This window comes from Asterias amurensis, chromosome 11 (genome assembly GCF_032118995.1).
Source record: "Asterias amurensis chromosome 11, ASM3211899v1".
Lineage (NCBI taxonomy): Eukaryota > Metazoa > Echinodermata > Asteroidea > Forcipulatida > Asteriidae > Asterias > Asterias amurensis.
The window spans coordinates 16,710,674-16,728,908 of record NC_092658.1 but is presented as its reverse complement, the minus strand read 5'-3'; the positions used below and the strand labels follow the sequence as shown (position 1 = coordinate 16,728,908).

Below are 18,235 nucleotides of genomic sequence, written 5' to 3'. Positions count from 1 at the left end.
GAGTAATTGGGAGAGGTTGATGGTATAAAACACTGTGAGAAATGGCTCCCTCTGCAATAACATAGTTTTCGAAAAGAAGTAATTTTCAACAAATTTGATTTCGAGACCTCAGATTTAGAGTTTGAGGTCTTGAAATCAAGCATCTAAAAGCACTCAACTGTGTGTGACAAGGGTGTTTTTTCTTTCATTATTATCTCGCAACTTCAACAACCGGTTGAGCTCAAGTTTTCACAGGTTTGTTATTTTATGTATTTGTTGAGATGCACAAAGTGAGAAGACTGGTCTTTTACCAAAGGTGTCCACTGTCTTTAATGCAGAGGAAACATGATATAAAAACAGGCTTGATGAGTCGTTTTGGCTAGGGACATACTATTGTCCTGCAGTGGCTCTGGAATCAACTTCCCTTGAAGGGATTGATCTTTCGAAGTAATATGGTTTGGATAATTGTTCATCTCCAATACATGAGAATCTGAGAAAACATAATAATTCATAGTGGTGTAATTGGTACTCTAGTCCAACTAGTAATTCTTTAAACATCACCATGAGATAACCAGAACTAAATTTCATAGAGCTACCTTTGCATCCAAGTTTGCTAAGCACAGACAAAAGTTTGAAGAACAGAAACAGGTTACAAGCTAAACAGCAATTCATTTTACTAAAATCAAGATTCCTACAAATTAGATTTGTTGAGCAATATAAGTTCTGTTACCCAGATGATCTCAGTACAAAAGGGGCATTGCTTGGCAACAGACAGTGCAGGATAGAGTGAAATGGAGAATTGGTGAGGAGGCTTTCCTCCTGCAGTGGAGTGAAATAGGCAGAAAGCCACTCCATGAAAGTTATTCCTCACGACAAGATACAGCCCCTTTTTAAAATAGAGAAATGCCCTAATGGCAGACCTTAAAAGAAGTAGTCCATGAATAAAAATCCCTGATAATACTCGTGTAGAAACACTTCCATATGAATACTTGCGCAAGTGGTAGACTAATAATTTGTGCCTTTGAGTTCAGAATTCAAATTTCTAGGCCACACATGGTGTAGAAGTTCCCCCATCTGGAAAAAAAAATAAAGATGAATTTATTTCAGGTTCTAAATGTGTCTGGCTCCAGCCATAGAGTGTTGGGGGGGCAGTGGTCTAGTACAGTGCACTGGACTGAAGCTCTCATTCTCTCTTAATGTAAAAGAATAAAAATTTCACTCTCTTGTCCGAGTGGTGTCAGTTTCACTCTTTTGAGAGTGAAAGTCAATCTAAGTCAATCTCTTTGAGTGAAATTAGACTGAATTTCACTCTAAATCAGATTAAAGTACCTGTCTTTCACTTTAAAAAGAGTTGTCTGCCATATGGCTCTTTGCAAGAGTTGTTTGGCAGACAAAAAAAGTGGTTTTTCACTCTTTTACATTAAGAGAGCACGGCGGCAGCAGACTCAATTCAGGTCCCAGTCGTGTCCTTAAAGCTATAGTGATAGGTTGGTATATACTCAACATATTAGTGAACATAAAAACTTACTTAGTAATTTGCCCTACAGCTGTTCATTATGCAAACTATTTTGAGAAAGGATTCCCTCAAAGTAGTTTAGTTTGGATATTTGGAAATATTAAATGATTCAAGCTTCAAATCTCAGATTTCTAAGGGTCGGTGTCAAAAAGCAAAAAGGCAAAAAAACAATTTGCTTACCAGAATATACAAAATAACATGCACTGTCGCTGACTCTTCTATGTTTAGTTTGTAATAGATGTTTAGTTTGCTTCAAGAAAAATGTTACTGGGTAAGCAAAACTTTCTGTTTAAGCAGCTTTATAAAACTGTCCACTGTGTTCACTGTGCTCAGTTGTATAGCTGCTTCAAGCATAGAGGTATTGCTTGACAATAGACAGCCAGAGAAAAAATCAGCAGATAAGCATAAAGCACAGAAAGTACTTAACTAGAATTTGTGTTTATCTGCTTTTTGAACTAAGTTAATGTAGAGCTTTGACAAATCAGCGAACTTACCCATTCCTTTTCAGCTGGGCCTTGTTGCTACATCCATCTCCTCTTCGTCTTCTTCTTTGACCTCATCCATACTACCTCCTCCAACGAACATCTTCAACGCCCTGAGGATGGGATTGATGCGAAGCTCAAGCCACTCCTCAACGGTGATGACATGGTAGACAGTGGTCAGAGCAACGCGTACCCTTTTTCAGATTGAATCCAATTGACTTGCAAGACTGTAGAATGTATCAAAGGGTGAAAACAAAATACTAAATAAGTGAGGTTTGTTGTGACACTATGTACGAACTCTCTTTAGTGAGTAGGGGTGGCTCTCTGAGAAAACCACTTTCTGACCAACCACTTTCTTACACATGGTGGGAGTAAGTGTTGTTGCGTCCCACAGTTTACGGAGTCGGCTGTCGCGATGATATACGGAGAGAGGATTGTTGAGGTAGGCAGGTGCCGAGGAGTGAAGGCATTTACAAACAAAGAGCATTATTGTGAACTTGGTATGTGACAGGTCTCTTACCATTTAGCCTCAGCTGCACTCTCCTCTACTGAATGATGATCCATTGGAAGATCAGTAGCAATACTTGCATTGGGATTCCTGGATGAAAAGGTATGAAGATAACAGTCAAACATTTACCTTTCAAGATCAGTTGACCTAGAAATACATGGAGGCCAAGAAGCCATCCCTACTGGCCTTGGTACCCTTTCAAAAACTTTCCCATAGACTTTTAAATTTTCAAATGGAAATGCCCTTAACAAAATGAAAATGGTCTTGCCTGGGTCAGGGAGCTATTCAATCAACCCCCATAATGGCAGGGGATAGTGAACAGAGATGCTGTTTTAAAGGCACTGGACACTATTGGTAATTGTCAAAGACCAGTCTTCTCACTTGGTGTATCTCAATATATGCATAAAATAACAAACCTGTGAAAATTTGAGCTCAATTGGTCATCGAGGTTGCGAAATAATAATGAAAGAAAAAAACACACTTGCCACACGAAGTTGTGTGCTTTCAGATGCTTGATTTCGAGACCTCAAATTCTAAATATGAGGTCTCAAAATCAAATTCGTGGAATATTACTTCTTTCTCGAAAACTATGCTATTTCAGAGGGCGCCATTTCTCACAATGTTTTATACCATCAACAGCTACCCCATTACTCATTACCAAGTAAGTTTTTTTGCTAATAATTATTTTGAGTAATTACCAATAGTGTCCACTGCCTTTAATGGCATTTTGTAGTAAGAGGGAAACTTGTGCACAAGGCACAACTTTTTAATTAATTTAGTCTTTTGAAAAAGTTGTGGTTCTGAGAGGAACCAATTCTTGATACTCAAGGGTAAACCTACTTACATGCTTCCATGCAGCTGATTCAAAGTGACAAAGTTCTTGAATCTTGAAGACATCTCAAAGAGGACGAGGTCCTGTACTCCTGTGTAGATGTCACTACCTGGGAAGGAGTCACTGGTACTTAGACAGCTGCAGGGATTAACAGAACGGATGATGGAACAGGAGCCTGGTTAGGTACTAACAATGGAGTAAAACCAGACTGGAACTTCATTTGGTTGTGAGAATAAAAATATTAATAATAATAGTACAGCCGTCGATTTCACAAAGAGTTAGGACTCGTCTTATCTCAAGTTAGGACAAGTAACCCGTCCCAACTTAAATAGGATTAATCTTAAGGTTTGCATGCTACAGTGCAGGGTTGGGACTCGTCCTAAGTCCAAAGATTAGTCTTAAGTTAGGAAGAGTTTTTATGAAATCGACGGCTGAGTTGAAATATTAGTCCATGAAATGTTATTAATTGTAAAGTTCCTTTAAGGCCTTTTCACACGAGGAAAATAAGCAGGGGGTCCTTGGTCTTAAGAACACAATGTTGTTTAATCCACATCGTGTGAAAGGTACCTCTGCTTAAATAGGCACGGGTCCCTGGTCTTGTTAAGACCAAGGTCCAGACCTCCGTCTTAAAAACACAACGTTGTGAAAATTATACCACGATCGTCCGTGTGTGCTGTGTGAATGGAAATTGCTCTCGTAGCTAAGGACCCTGGTGTGGCTGGAGCTACCACGCATGCGCGCAAGAAGAAACACATGGTGCAAGAAAATCAAGATGTTCGACCCCGTTATATGATACGTTGAACCTTTGAGAGTGTGCACGACTCCTTCAAGAGAGCAAGTTTTCAAATGTTGACCTTTAGCACAACAAAAGGCAAATGTTCTGAGACATGGGATGTTGGTTTCTGCGCCGTGTGAAAGGTCCTGTTTGAGTTTGACCAACGTCCTTGGTCAAGACAACTGCCACCGGAGACCAAGGACCCTAGTTTGACTTTGTCATGTGAAAAGGGCTTAAGACAAATATGGCTGAAATAAAAATGGGAAGGTGAACTTACTAGATGCATTCCAGGACTGTCAGCAGATTTTAGACAATGGTATTCTCTTTTGATCAAACGAATTCCACTCTCTGAGATTCCTAGAAGCTCTACTTGATGGTTCGTCCTGCTGCCCTGTTTCATAAAAATAAGTCAGAGGATTCAATAAATCTTTTTTTGAGATGGTCGTCAAGTCGTGCTACAGAAAATATGATAACACTTTAAATTCCTAACAGATTGTCAAGAATGTTGGTTCGAATCCCACTCTAGTCAATTCTTTATTCAACCCCCAAAATCATTTTATAATTTACCCAGTCAGTTTCCCTTGTGGTTTATATTGGTAACAAATTAAAACGTAAGCCTAATTTGAGAAGAAATCTAGAACATGTAGTATAGATATACCAAGAAAGCATCAAAGGGCAAAAAACAATAACAAAATCAAACCATTAATATCACCGAATGTGGGTGAGCATTCATGAACCTAGTTATTTGATTTGCTGCATAATTCTATGACTGACTTTACTAAAGGGTGAGTCAAAAAGAAGTTAAAGGAACACGTTGCTTTGGATCGGACGAGTTGGTCAAAACAAAAGCGTTTGTAACCGTTTTTTATAAAATGCATATGGTTGGAAAGATGTTTTTAAAGTAGAATACAATGATCCACACAAGTTTGCCTCGAAATTGCGTGGTTTTCCTTCTACTGTGCGAACTAACATGGTCGGCCATTTATGGGAGTCAAAATTTTGACCCCCATAAATGGCCGACGTGTTAGTCGACGAGGTAAAAGGAAAACCACGCAATTTCGAGGCATGTTTGTGTGGATCATTGTATTCTACTTTTACAACATCTTTCTACCCATATGCATTTTATAAAAAACGTTTACAAACGCTTTTCAAAGACCAACTCGACCGATCCAAGGCAACGTGTTCCTTTAACAAGGATTGATGATTTTTTTTAAACAAACAAATGGCACTCAAAGTTCAGTAGAGCTTATATTTAACAAGCACTCTCTCCTGCTTAGAGAAAAATAATGAAAGAAATTGATCATTCCCAAGAGGAGTTATGTCTTTTTTATAATAAAGGTACATATTTTGCTAGCTGTCAATTTCTCTTGACTTACCCTAGGTTACAGTCCAAAAGTAACTATCGGGAACTGTTCATTTACAAGTTATACCAAGTAAACTGAGTTTCCTCTTCATCATGAATGGTTTGTATAATTTGGGGCTTCAAAGCCATTATTTTTATAGTCTTGTTGCCTAATTCTGGTTTTCCATTTTTTTTTTTTTTTCTCTAATGAGTATTAATTTAATTTAAATAAATTTAATTACGCACCTTACTTGTCATCCTGTTAGATTACTGATGTTAAGTTTGTACTTGTTTTTGTGTTTTGGGTTTTTTTGTTTTGTTTGTCTGTTTCATGTTCATCTCTTAATTATTGCTTAGTATTTATTTAGTGCCTACATATTGTATTGTTTGTTTCCTTTTGTAAACTGACTGTTATGCTTTATTGCTTTCGTTAGGGGGTCCATACTCGACAAGCTTTGCTTTTTAAAGGCCCCCTCCAACTCCATCACCTTGTGCTCTGTAAGTTTTTTGCTTGTTTTCCATAATTTATATTTTGCCTTTGCTTGTAAATGTAGTATTATAGTATTACTTCATGTATTATCATTATTCCATTTGCTTGTAAAACATAGTTCTTTATTCACTGCTAATTGTTTTGTTTATTTGTTTGGATTTGGAAATAAAGTGAATTGAATTGAAAAAACTAACTATAAAATATATTTTCAAAAGAAGGGAACCCTACTTCATGAATGAAGTCACTCATATACAGATAAAAGTCAAGCTTAAATTTTTTTTAAAATGAGTGTTAAAACACATTTCTAGGCTTTTGTTTTTAACGTGATCAGACCTAATGGTGGCACAAATAAGAATCTTAAAGGCACTGGACACTATTGGTACCTACTCAAAATAATTGTTAGCATAAAAACTCACTTGGTAACAAGCAATGGAGAGCTGTTGATATTTTAAAACATTGTGAGAAATGGCTCCCTCTGAAGTAACGTAGTTTTCAAGAAAGAAGTAAATTTCCATTAAAATATTCTAATGTGATTTCGAGACCTCAGAATTAGATTTTGAGGTCCCGAGATCAAGCATCTGAAAGCACACAACTCCGTGTGACAAGGGTATTTTTTCTTCCTTTGTTTTCTCGCAACTTTGACAACCAATTGAGTTCAAATTTTCACAAATGTTGAGATACACCAAGTGAGCACACTGGTCTTTTGACACCATAGGTGTCCAGTGTCTTTAACCAGGAAAGCACCCACGGTCAGGGGGTGACCATGAACACAATCTTTGTTCATGCATGAAGAATAATCCCTTAAATGCTTCTCGGATTCAACTTTTTTGGCATAAATACTGATATCTTTTTACATAACCAGCACTTTACTTCAAAGAGACTAAACAACAATTGAGTCAAGTTAGTCAAACAATAGTTAACATGTGGTTACCCATGGGTTATCTCAGTTTATGGCAAGGAAATCTTTGGTAAATGTCAAAGACCAGTATTCCCACGCGGATCAACAAGCCTGTGAAACATTGGAATCAATTGGTCATCGAAATTGCAAGAAAATAATGAAGGAAAAAAGTTAAGCCCCTTTGTGCACAAGTATGTGTGCTTTCAGTCTCCTAAAAAGAATTCAGGCCGAGGTCTTTTAACATAAGAGATGAGATATTACTGTTGTTTCTCACAATGTTTTGTTGTTACCAAGTAAGTTTTTATGCTAAAAATTATTTACTAGAGTATTTAGCAAATCATGTATTAAACATTCAACCACAATTTGGCTAGTGTGAACATGGTGTGAAAGAATAACTGTTAACAGTTAGTAGTTGCTGTTAACAGTTAATGCTCTTCATCCTGCATAATGGGATTAGGTAAATAAAAGAGTGCCAACAAGTTCTTAAATGGCTGTTTAAAACCAGCACCCTGCAAGGTTTTAAAGGCCATTTAAAATGAGTCACTACTCTTTTATTAGATATGATTACCACAAACCAAATATATACTCTTTTAATCCCATTAATTAATGCCCTTATGTTTCAAAGCAAAACAATGTACTACTATAAACAATCTGTGACAATCTGCTGCGAAACAAAAGTAGCTATATAAACGGGTCATAATGATTTAATTTTTAGCACAAAAATAAAGTGGTTTTAATAGATACAGAACAGGTTTCTAAAGAAATTGGATCTTTGCTGACTGGGTAAATACGCCAAAGATTGAAGTATTTGGGGAATTTTTTGAAATTGTTTTTTTGGGGGACCAAAATAAAAAAAAATCTGCATGCTGGCATGGTCAAATTTGTATGTGAGATTATGTTTTCAAACAATCAAGAACGGACTACTGATCATTAATTTTCGTCTGAAGCAGTTGCAAGGGTGAGTCAGGCATTCATTTTCGTCAATGGGCAAACTTTTTTCTAAGTATTAACTACAACTGCCATTTTTAATCCGTGGATGAACACCTTGCTTTCTCAGATATATTTCTGTACAAGTTGTTAGACCAATAAAATGGCGGCCCATGGGCATTAAAACCGAGTAACAAATGTAGACAGGGTAAAATTGATCAAGGGTTTTGAGAGCAACGTTACCAATTATCTAGAGTTAGCAGATACTATTGGAATTAAAAGAACAACTGCAAGAGCCATCGTTGTGAACTATATACGAACTGGTCGTCAGCACAGACTTCTAAAAGGAGGAGCGTGCAACACCAAGATTGACGAAGACATGAAAATTGAGCTTCAACTTCTGATAGACTTAAACCAACTTCTGACTCTGAAGCAAATGAAAGAAGGCCTACATGTAGAGCTCGCCTGCCTGACAAGCCACAGGTTTCTTCCAGTACCATTGCTCGAACCATGGCGGAGGATGTGCCTGAAGTTAGGAACTCATCACGAGTACTTAGTATGTGTGCTGAATATGCACAGTGGTTTCTACGTCATCAGCCAACTGTGTCTTCATCGATGAGACAGGTTACAACATCTGGAGGAGACGTTCTTTCGGACGAGCCACTCGTGGAGTCCCAGCAAGAAGAGTGGTCCATGGGCAACGTGGTCTGAAATGCAATGTGACATTTGCAGTATCCAGTGAGATCGGGTTGGTTCACCATCGCATTGCATGTCAGACCGTCACCAGAGAGAGGTTTTAGGAGTTCCTGGCAGCAACAGCACACGAGTGCGAGAATGTCTTCCCAGGCAATGTGTTCCTTTAAGTTATATTTTCTTGATTACAAAACAAAGGTTTCCAGGATCATTTGTATGGTTGTCGAGTAGCAAGCCGAGGACGCATTGCGTGTGAGCATGCAGGGGACTAGGGGTTGTGACAAGAATGAACTGGGCTTTAATCTACTTTCTCAATGAATGTTATACTTACAGCAGCTGCACTTGGTAACAGAGGTTTAGGTTGTTGCTGTGGATGACTGCTTGATATCGTCACTGCACTGGAGATCGCTGGGGGTGCACTGATGGATCCACTTGAGGTAGTTATGGAAGGGGGTCTCATAGGTGGGACGGGGGGCATCCCAGGAAGGTTGGGTATGGGTGGCATACCGGGTGGACCACCCATCATGGGTCTGAACCCGGGGGGCATAGGTGGCATCGGCATACTGTAAAATAGAAGAAACAAATTAGAGAGTATAACAACTGTATAAACTGCTCTGCTTACAGATTGATACTATTAGTTTTGTCCAATCTTTTTGTGAGAAATACGACAATGCTAATGAGTAACACCGTTTCAGACAGGCACCCAGAGTTGCACCGAACAACACTCTAAAATCAAAGTACATAAAAAGTTTGATGTCTGAACAGTTAGAAGTGACTGGACGCCATAGATCAACTGTTGTTGCAGTCGTTTGGAATGACCCTGGAGTGGTTTCAGATGTCATGTCGATAATGTCATGAGTCAAGCCAAAAACATCGGAAAAATTACTTCCTCTGAGGTAATCTAATTTTTGAGAAAGAGGTCATTTCTCACTTATGTATTTAAGGGTATGTTCAGACAGCGTGCTAACTTAGACCCGAACCGGTCTAACTTTTACGAGCAGCGGGGGGTGGTCGTAAAAATAAAAACCCATTGCGTTCAGACAGCACAGAGTTAAACCCGATCCGGTTTATCTTCGGTTTTAAGAGGTCAAAGTAGACGCGACCCGTTGCTCTAACATCCGGTTTTGTTCAGCCGATTCACGCACCGAGTATGCCGAGATACCGAGTGCCCATGCCCTGGATGATCATCAGAGCATAATTTGATACAAATGGCTCAATCGAACGCGGTAACAGTTTTACCGTTTGGAGGATATGGGCACTTAAAACAAACATGAACACGACTCGAAATTATTTTTTTAAACAAACAAAATATTGATACAAACCGCCGAGAAAACTCACCAAAATATTGTCTATATTCCATGAAACAGAACACGTTTCATTTTTGTGTTTTGTTTTATACCACTGTTTCCGATTTAATAAATTCTTTTAGTTTGTACTTCAATCGATTGGAAGTTGCGATCTCTCAAAAGCTGGTGCCGCGATTTTTATTCTGATTCGTTCATAAACACAACTACAAGTGCAAGTTACGTAAATACATGTACTTTGCAGTATTTTCCCAACTTCCCAACAACGTGGTGATATTGCTGGCGTAGGGAATTTCCCCTACACACAGCCTCGCGCCCACTGCAGTTCATTCTCCAAGACTGAAAGTAATAGAAAGGCACATCCACGGGATCGGTGATGGATAACTATGGGATATCAGAGAGTGATCACTATGGGATGGCATCGCTGTACATGTGAGAAGCATTACAAAAATGCTTCTTCGCTGCACTCGTAGTATACGCATGAAAAGCAGTTTCAATTTATTGTAGGACACTCAACAAAAAAAGCTTGGAAAATATAATTTTGTTTCAGAATTTAATAAATCATGGGCGTGGGCCTGTGTTAAACTGCATACACCGATCGAGAGGGTTTCGCCAACTCGGTAAGCGGCAAGAAAGTAATATAAATACTCGGTGCTTTTCAGCATCAGAGGCAACAGAAACCGTATACAAATACTCCGGGTCCCAGGCGTGTGCATTGAACCACACAATGGGTCGTCCGTTGTGAGTTAAAACCGGATGTCATTCTGTCCACACGCAGTGTTAAAAGATAAACCCGAACCGGTTTAGACTTAGACCGCCTCGCTGGACGGTTTAAGTTTTGGGGTTTAAACCCGATCCGGTCTAACTTTATTTGCGTTCACACGCACAAAAGTTGAACCCGAACCGGTCTAAGTGGACTTAGACCAACTTTAGTACGGCGTGTGAACGACCTCTTCATCTGAGAAAGACTTCATCAGGCCTGAAGCCTTTGTCAAGCATCTACACACAAACATGTGTAACAAGGGTGCTTTTCTTTATTAGTTTCTTGAAACTTGGATGACCGATTGAGCCCCAACTTGCACAGATTTTTTACATTATGCTTATGTTGGGATATACCAAGTAAGAATACAGGTCTTTTACAATTGCCACATCAGTCCAGCGCCCTAGCTTGCTTTTCTTATCTTAACCATCCCTGATCTACCTGTTAGAATTTTTAACGAATTAAACTTGATGTTATTTAAATTTATTTGGAGGGGACTAGACCGGGCTAGCAGAAAACAAATGGTTCAAGATTACAGCCAAGGTGGGCTCAGTATGATAGATGTTCGTGAATAATGAACGCTCTTAAAATAACTTGGCTCTGCAGACTCCTAATTTCTGACAATGGTAGTGGTTGGGTTCATTTATTCCAAAAGATTATGGACATTTCTGGATTGTCCAGTTTTGCAGGGGGTTCCCTGAAACTACTTTATGCACATAAACAAAAACTCTGTATGGGAACCCCTTTTGGAGAAATGTCTTTACATCCTGGTCAAAATTCATTTTCTATTATAAACAGGATTTTTATTATGCTCTTTTTCAACATTATTGTTAGTGTTAATTCTCTTTTAAAACGATATGTCTTGCTTTCACTACTATATTTGTTTTAACGATCTGATGTACGATTTTGTGAAATGTTGTAAATAAACCATTATCCCCTGGAAAAAAGGGAAAAAAAAGATGTACAGTATGTAATAAATTATGTGGAAGTTTCAGCTTGAGTAGTTGTCAAGAAAAAAGGGTGAAAATCACGGAGCAATGTTTTCAGGAGAGTTGCGTGAATGTGTTGTACATGCTAAATAAATTTTTGTCTCACAGCAACGAAAATAATTTTGGTGAAATTGTTTTTTCTTCTTCAAAACTACAGCACCTACGGGGGACATTTTCATCAAGAGACTTACACACAATCTATCTCAAATCGGCATATTTAAAAAGGCACATAAATATTACAATTATTCTTGACTCTATAAAAACCAGTTTTCAGACATTTCTCTAAAAAGGAATCCTCCTTATTTCCAGGATTTAAATAAACATCAGTTCTACAACACGCACCGTTGGCTAACCTATCCTTCAAGGGGGAAAACAATAAACAGACTTAGGAAAGTTGAGAAAATGCCTAAAATATCCTAGGAGGAGAAACACAGTCAATATATATATACATGTACATGTACATGATAGTTAAGGAAATGAATGCCCAAACCATCCTAAGAAGAAAAACACAGTTAGCGTGTCTTCATTACTCCTATGATGGTTGAGGCATTTCCTTAACTATCCTAGGATAAAAAAAATAGTGTTAACTTCTGTTTTTCCTCCTAGGATGGTTCAGGCATTTCCTTAACCATCCTAGGAATAAAAACACAGTAAGCATGTATTTTTATTCCTAGGATAGTTAAGGAAATGCCTTAACCATCCTATGAGGAAAACATAGTTGCCATGTATGTGTTTTTTGTTTCTAGGACAGTAAAGGATATGCCTAAACTATATGTCCATGTATGCTATAAAAAGGACTTTGAAGTTTTTGAAATCCGAGTTTCCCTGAGCAAGTATTATTGGATTAATATCTTTAAAAGCAGTGGACACTATTGGTAATTACTCAAAATAATTATTAGCATAAAACCTTTCTTGCTGAAGAGTAATGGGGAGAGATTGATGGTATAAAACGTTGTGAGAAACGGCTCCTTCTGAAGTGCCATAGTTTCCGAGAAAGAAGTAATTTTCCATGAATTAGATTTCGAGACCTCAGGTTTAGAACTTGAGGTCTCGAAATCAACCATCTAAACGCACACAACTTCGTGTGACAAGGATGTTTTCTTCTTTCATAATTATCTCGCAACTTTGATGACCGATTGAGCTCAAATTTTCACAGGTTAGTTATTTTATGGATATGTTGAGATACACCAACTGTGAAGGCTAGTCTTTGACAATTACCAATAGTGTCCACTGCCTTTAAACAGTGTAAGTTCAAAGGCACGGTACACATTCGGTAATTGTCAAAGACCAGTGTTCTCATTTGGTGTATCCCATCATAAGCATTAAAAAACAAATCTGTGAAAATTTGGGCTCAATTGGTCATCGAAGTTGCAAGAAAATGTTGGGGAAAAAACAACAACAACAACTTGTTGGACGAATTTGTTTGCTTTTTAGATAGGAATGAAAGACTTCTAGCTAGAGGTCTTTTAATATTTTTGGTGAGAAATTACCTCTTTCTCAAAAACTATGTTACTTCAGAGGAAGTCGTTTCCCACAATGTTTTGTATTTTCAACAGCTCTCCAATGCTCGTTACCAAGTCAGTTTCTAGTTAATATTTGTTTTGAGTAATAACCAAAGTAGTGCGAGTGTGCAGTAAATTGAGGGGGGGGGGGGGTGGGGGGCTATCCATGGGTTGTCATGTGGTCTGCGTTACTTTATACCCACCAGGCGCCCTTTGTGATATCTGTGATATCACAGTCATAGCGCGCGAGTGTCCAGTAACTTTGCGCAGACAGTGCAAGCTAAGAACAATACGCCTCTCTTAATATTTAAGTAGAGTAGGTCACAATTCTAACCCCAAAATGAGGCCACAGGCGCAGCCACTGCAAGTGGTACAGAACATGCGCCTTACAGCCTCATTTTGGATTAGAATTACGACGTCATGCATTAATATTAAGAGACGTACATGCACCGGTACAAAAACAGGGATTGAAGGCTGGCACGACGGAGGTGCAGGCAAACATTGCAGTCACAGCTATAGGGGACGGAGGCCTGGGTAAGATGTGGGACGGGGAGAGGAAATGGCACACAGTGGTAAGTCTGAGAGATGGGGGATGGGGAATGGCAAAAAATTACGGGACAAATGAACAGGGCTTGGCCATGCGGGAAAGGACAAAATGAAAAGGAACTCTGATGGTATGTGATATGGGACAGGAAAGAAATCAACTGAACAGGAAAAAAATAAATTGTGAAAAGGGGAAAGAACCACTAGCGGGACCTGCACAAAACTGGAAAACATGAGAACGAGGTATAAACGAAACTGGGAAAGAATCACTAGAGTTTACATGGGCAAACACTGCAAGCAAAAGACTAATGCCAGCGCATCGTGGGGACAGAGGCATGGAGGCGCAGGCTAGATATGGGCAGGGAGAGGGAATGGGCACACACAGTAGGACAAAACTGGAAAACATGGGTGGGACTGACAAATAAATAAAAGAAAGAAAAAAAAAAGACGAGCAAGAGTACGATTTCACAAAGCACTACGATTCGCCTTTACTAAGGATTAGTTGGTTACCACAATGATTTGTTTTGTGACTCTGAGTGTCGTCCACGTTCATCTTCTTTTGAAGTAACACTTAAAATGATAAATGGTGTTTGAAGCTTTGCATGGGAGAAATCTGAGAAACGATTCACACATAAACCATTTATCAGATTCAAATGTTTTACTGATTTCTAAACAACAGGGGCATTTCAGATGAAATAATTCTAAGGATGCTTACTAATATTTACAACAAATAGGCTTTCAGAAAGAAACTACACAAGTTGTTTGGGGGTTGGGGGGGGGGCATTAGCAAAGTATGACTTTACCTCTAGACAAAATTTTAATGTACATGTAGATGTACAACCAAACTTTTGACTTTTTAAATTCAATACAAATTTTTTACCACGTTCTCAAAGGGATTTCACAGACTTTATTTGTCATCCTGATGATGACAAGAGCACGCTAGTCGAACTGTTGAGACTAATAATGAAAAGTCCCTTAATCCACTAAGCAAACAAAGTAGTCCCGAACGATTTCCTTTGCCCAGGTAGGAGTTACTATAAGGCATGATAGTTCTTTTCAGTTCTCCCCAGCAGTAGAATAAAATAGCGAGCAAGACAACTTCACAAAAAACAAAATCTACACAGCAAAGTAGATATTTACATATGGTGTTACCTTAAACCACATTCATAAATTCCCCAGACAGTTTCGCTATTCATATTGGTTGGGGGGAGCACGTCACGTGGGGGTGTTTAAACGGCTTATAAAGACATAGCTGGAGCTGTTTAAAACCGGCTGGCTTCCCATATTGGGGGCACAGGCTCATTTACGCCAATTTAATTACGCAGAGCGCAATTAATAGCTATGTGCTCGAGCACACAACCCAACGCACACCAAACAGAACTTTTACAAAGCTGTTAAAAGTGTTTAAACTTCAAATTTTTGCTACGAAGCAAATTGTCACATTTATAAATGAAATTTTGTTCGCTTTTTAACAAAAGGGCATTTATGAATGGGAATAAAATGTCCACATATCTCCGAGTTTGTTATCGCCGTTAACGCTACAGGCAGCATTCTTGAAGATTTTCGCGGATACTAACTTTGGAAAATAAGAGTCTAATGATGTTTTGGGAGACGATAGTGACGAAAATACTTCAGTTGGGTTATGTCTATTGACATTGGGCCAGATATCGTACACGTATCTACAATTGTATCTATCTATCGTCAATAGGGCCGAATCTGACGATGGCGATGGCAGCTTTCCTATATATTCAAGGAGGGAAACAGAGTAGAACTGTCCATGGTGTCGGGGACATTTTTTGCAGTGCTTTGGAAGTGTGTATATTTTTTAAATTATGCACTCGAAATCAATTCTGTTTGAACAAACCGGTTGTCAGTATTATACTCTATATTTTTACTGTTTTGCATTTTGCAATAAAATAATTCCTTCAGAAAAATGCTTAGGAGTACAATCTGTGTAAATTAAATGATTGTGCGAAGATTCCAGCCGGCAGGGAATTGTGTGTGAAGTGAATGATAGCATTCAAAGGGTTAATAATGAGAGGAATTTGAACTTACATTAGACGATCTTGACAGCCACTCTCTCTGGACTCATCTTGCCTTGTTGCTGACCTCCTTTGCTCTGAACAGGGCTGTGTACCTGAATTGTGTCAAATGGTAACATGAAAAACACATTAATACAAGTTTGATTTAAATAACGGATTTTGTCATATTTCTAGTTGTCTAATCAACCCCCCCCCCAACATTCCCCATCAAACGCTGTGAACAAAACTGGATTGACTGGAAGTCTGCACGTTTTGACATTTGTATTTATACATGTAAGAGCCAAACTACCACAGATATGTTTCAGACTGAAGTGCTGTCACAGCTTGAACAATTTCTATTGCTTATTTTGATTGCTGCAATCAAAATAAACACCCGCAACCATCATCAGTCGGCTGCACAGCAGACACACACAAGCTGTTCCCATCCTCTCCTGTTTTGTGCTATTCTCCGAATCTCAAGTTGGGGAGTACAGAGCATATAGATGTTGAGTGGCTCGTTGGTGGGTTTCTGTAGGATGTGTCCAACCCATCTGAGTTGTCTTGTTGGATGGTCTGAGTTAATGCACCTTTGGTGGCTGATGTAGTACAACCTGGTGTTGGTAACCCTGTCGAGACTTCTTATTCCAAGTATGATTCGGAGGCAGTTTGTGTGATAGCTGTTGGGATATGCAGCGAGGTGCTTGGTAAGGATCCATGTCTCACAGCTATATAGTAGCATAGATAGGCAGGCCGTCTTGAAGATGTTGAGCTTTAGCTCGAGTCACGGTATAAGACTTCTATCCTTCCCAGTTTCCAGAAAGCACCCAATGCAACAAATCTATCCACAAACAGGCAGCATATCACAAACTTTTTGTTGTTTTACAGAAGCTCAGATAATATGAAGTAAATTAATTTTTGGATATAAAAAAAGAAATTTTACAATATTGTCACAATATGACACTACAATAGTGGTGTCTTTTTCAAATACTCCTCTGATTTTATACAATAGTTCATTTTGGTTGGTGAGCAGTTTTTCCCAAGCAATTTATTTTTCTTCTTGATCAAGTTTTATCAGTTTGGTTGTTTGGTGTGTTTATTACAGTTTGGTAGGCCTACAAGACAAATTTTCACCGGACAGACATTATGTAGATGTAACCAACTAAGACAGCCAAACCAAATTGGTCCATTATGAAGATTTAAACACTACCCAATTGTGTGATATTATTCATAAAAATAAAATAAATAAAATAACAAGCAAAAGACTTCACAAAAGATCGTTATTATCACTTCACTACCCCGTAGTAAGTTATTAATTGGTCTAAATGTTTGGACTAGCTTGCTCTAGTCATCATCAGGAGATCCTTAACATTTAGATAAACAAGTTATAGCAGCGTAACATTAGTGAGGAACTTGCATCTGATGTTTTTCATAACATCAAGCGGTGGATTTAGAGCATTTCTTGAGGGATCTTAGATCAGTCCCAACTTTGTATAATGCTTTGCTGGACCAGAAGCAAACTGAGCTCGCACAAACTACAATACAGTGTGCTCAATGTGTTCTTATGTGGGTGACTTAGGTTTGAAAACACTTTTCTAAATTGCAACACATTTTTCGACTCTGACCAAAGGTTAGAAACTCAAAGTTTGTCTGATGTTTCTTTTAAGTACAACAACATTTGTGAGGAGCAATTTAGTAAAATCTCACCTCATAAAAAAAAGACTTTTATTAAATTAAAGGTTTAAATAATTTCCAAAATTGTCCATAATGTTTGCTTAAATTTTTGAACAAACTGGAAACTCAAGACAGTTTTATTACTATTACGGATCATCTTCAGTAAACTGCTAAGCACAACAACTTCCTAGGCACAACAAAACACAGGTTACCAGCCAAGAAATTGTTGTGTATTGTTTATCACTATACATGTATAGTACCCTGTTAAAATGCTTCTTATTAGATGAATATGCTCAAGCAACTTATGAAGCTTAGCCTAGTTATTCTCATGCAGGTCCAAATGATAAATAAAACACTCATTTCAGACAGGCTCGCCAGAGTTGAGCTGAACCAAATAAATTAGAAGTGACTCCAGGTCGACCTCTAAAAACTTTTGGTTTCAGACAGGTCAACTTAACATAACATGTACAGGCTCAGCTCATAACTGACAAGATCAACGCCTGAAACCAAAGGGGCCCCAGAGTCGTTCCGAACGATTGCAACCGTCGATCATTCGACTTCTAGCGCATCCAGTCGCTCCTACACGCCCATGTAACTGTTTCAGACGTCAAATTTTTATGTACTAAATTTGGCATTTGGTTTGGGCTGCTCTGGAGAGCGTGTCTGAAAGGGGTGCAATATAAAAATAAAACAGATTGCCAGAGAAAACAAGACAGCGGCGTGGAGGTAATGAGCTGTCATCTGGTGTACAACAAAAACAGTGATTTTAGTTTAAACTTTCTGTTAGGAAGAAGATTTGATACTTCTAGCCAAACAAGGATTTGTTTTTACTGCCAAAAAAATTAACCACATCTTCCACACACGAGAATGCCTTTATCAAGTGTTTGTTGTTTTTTGTAAAAGAGTACAAACCTGCTTGTGAACATGTTTGTGATAATTCTGATAAACATTAAGTAATTCTCTTTTTATACACAAAACACCTACCAGACACAACTTCAGTTTT

The 18,235-nt window shown here is 38.4% G+C and overlaps 1 protein-coding gene across 3 annotated transcripts in view; it reads right to left on the bottom strand.

Moving 5' to 3' along the window:
• Window positions 1-434: 434 nt before the first annotated feature.
• LOC139944541 (uncharacterized) overlaps window positions 435-18,235 on the bottom strand; it is a 30,378-nt gene continuing 12,577 nt past the window's right edge. For 2 of the 3 annotated variants that reach the window (XM_071941585.1, XM_071941586.1), the window contains exons 2-8: window positions 15,596-15,677; window positions 8,774-9,005; window positions 4,370-4,483; window positions 3,330-3,455; window positions 2,498-2,575; window positions 1,990-2,204; window positions 435-1,053 (exon numbers count right to left, since the gene is read on the bottom strand). In XM_071941585.1, coding sequence (XP_071797686.1) covers window positions 3,438-3,455; window positions 4,370-4,483; window positions 8,774-9,004 — 363 coding nt within the window. In that variant the 5' untranslated portion in view covers window position 9,005; window positions 15,596-15,677 and the 3' untranslated portion in view covers window positions 435-1,053; window positions 1,990-2,204; window positions 2,498-2,575; window positions 3,330-3,437. Of the gene's footprint in view, window positions 1,054-1,989; window positions 2,205-2,497; window positions 2,576-3,329; window positions 3,456-4,369; window positions 4,484-8,341; window positions 8,457-8,773; window positions 9,006-15,595; window positions 15,678-18,235 lie in introns of those variants that run through there. The other variant, XM_071941587.1, reaches the window with a different exon arrangement.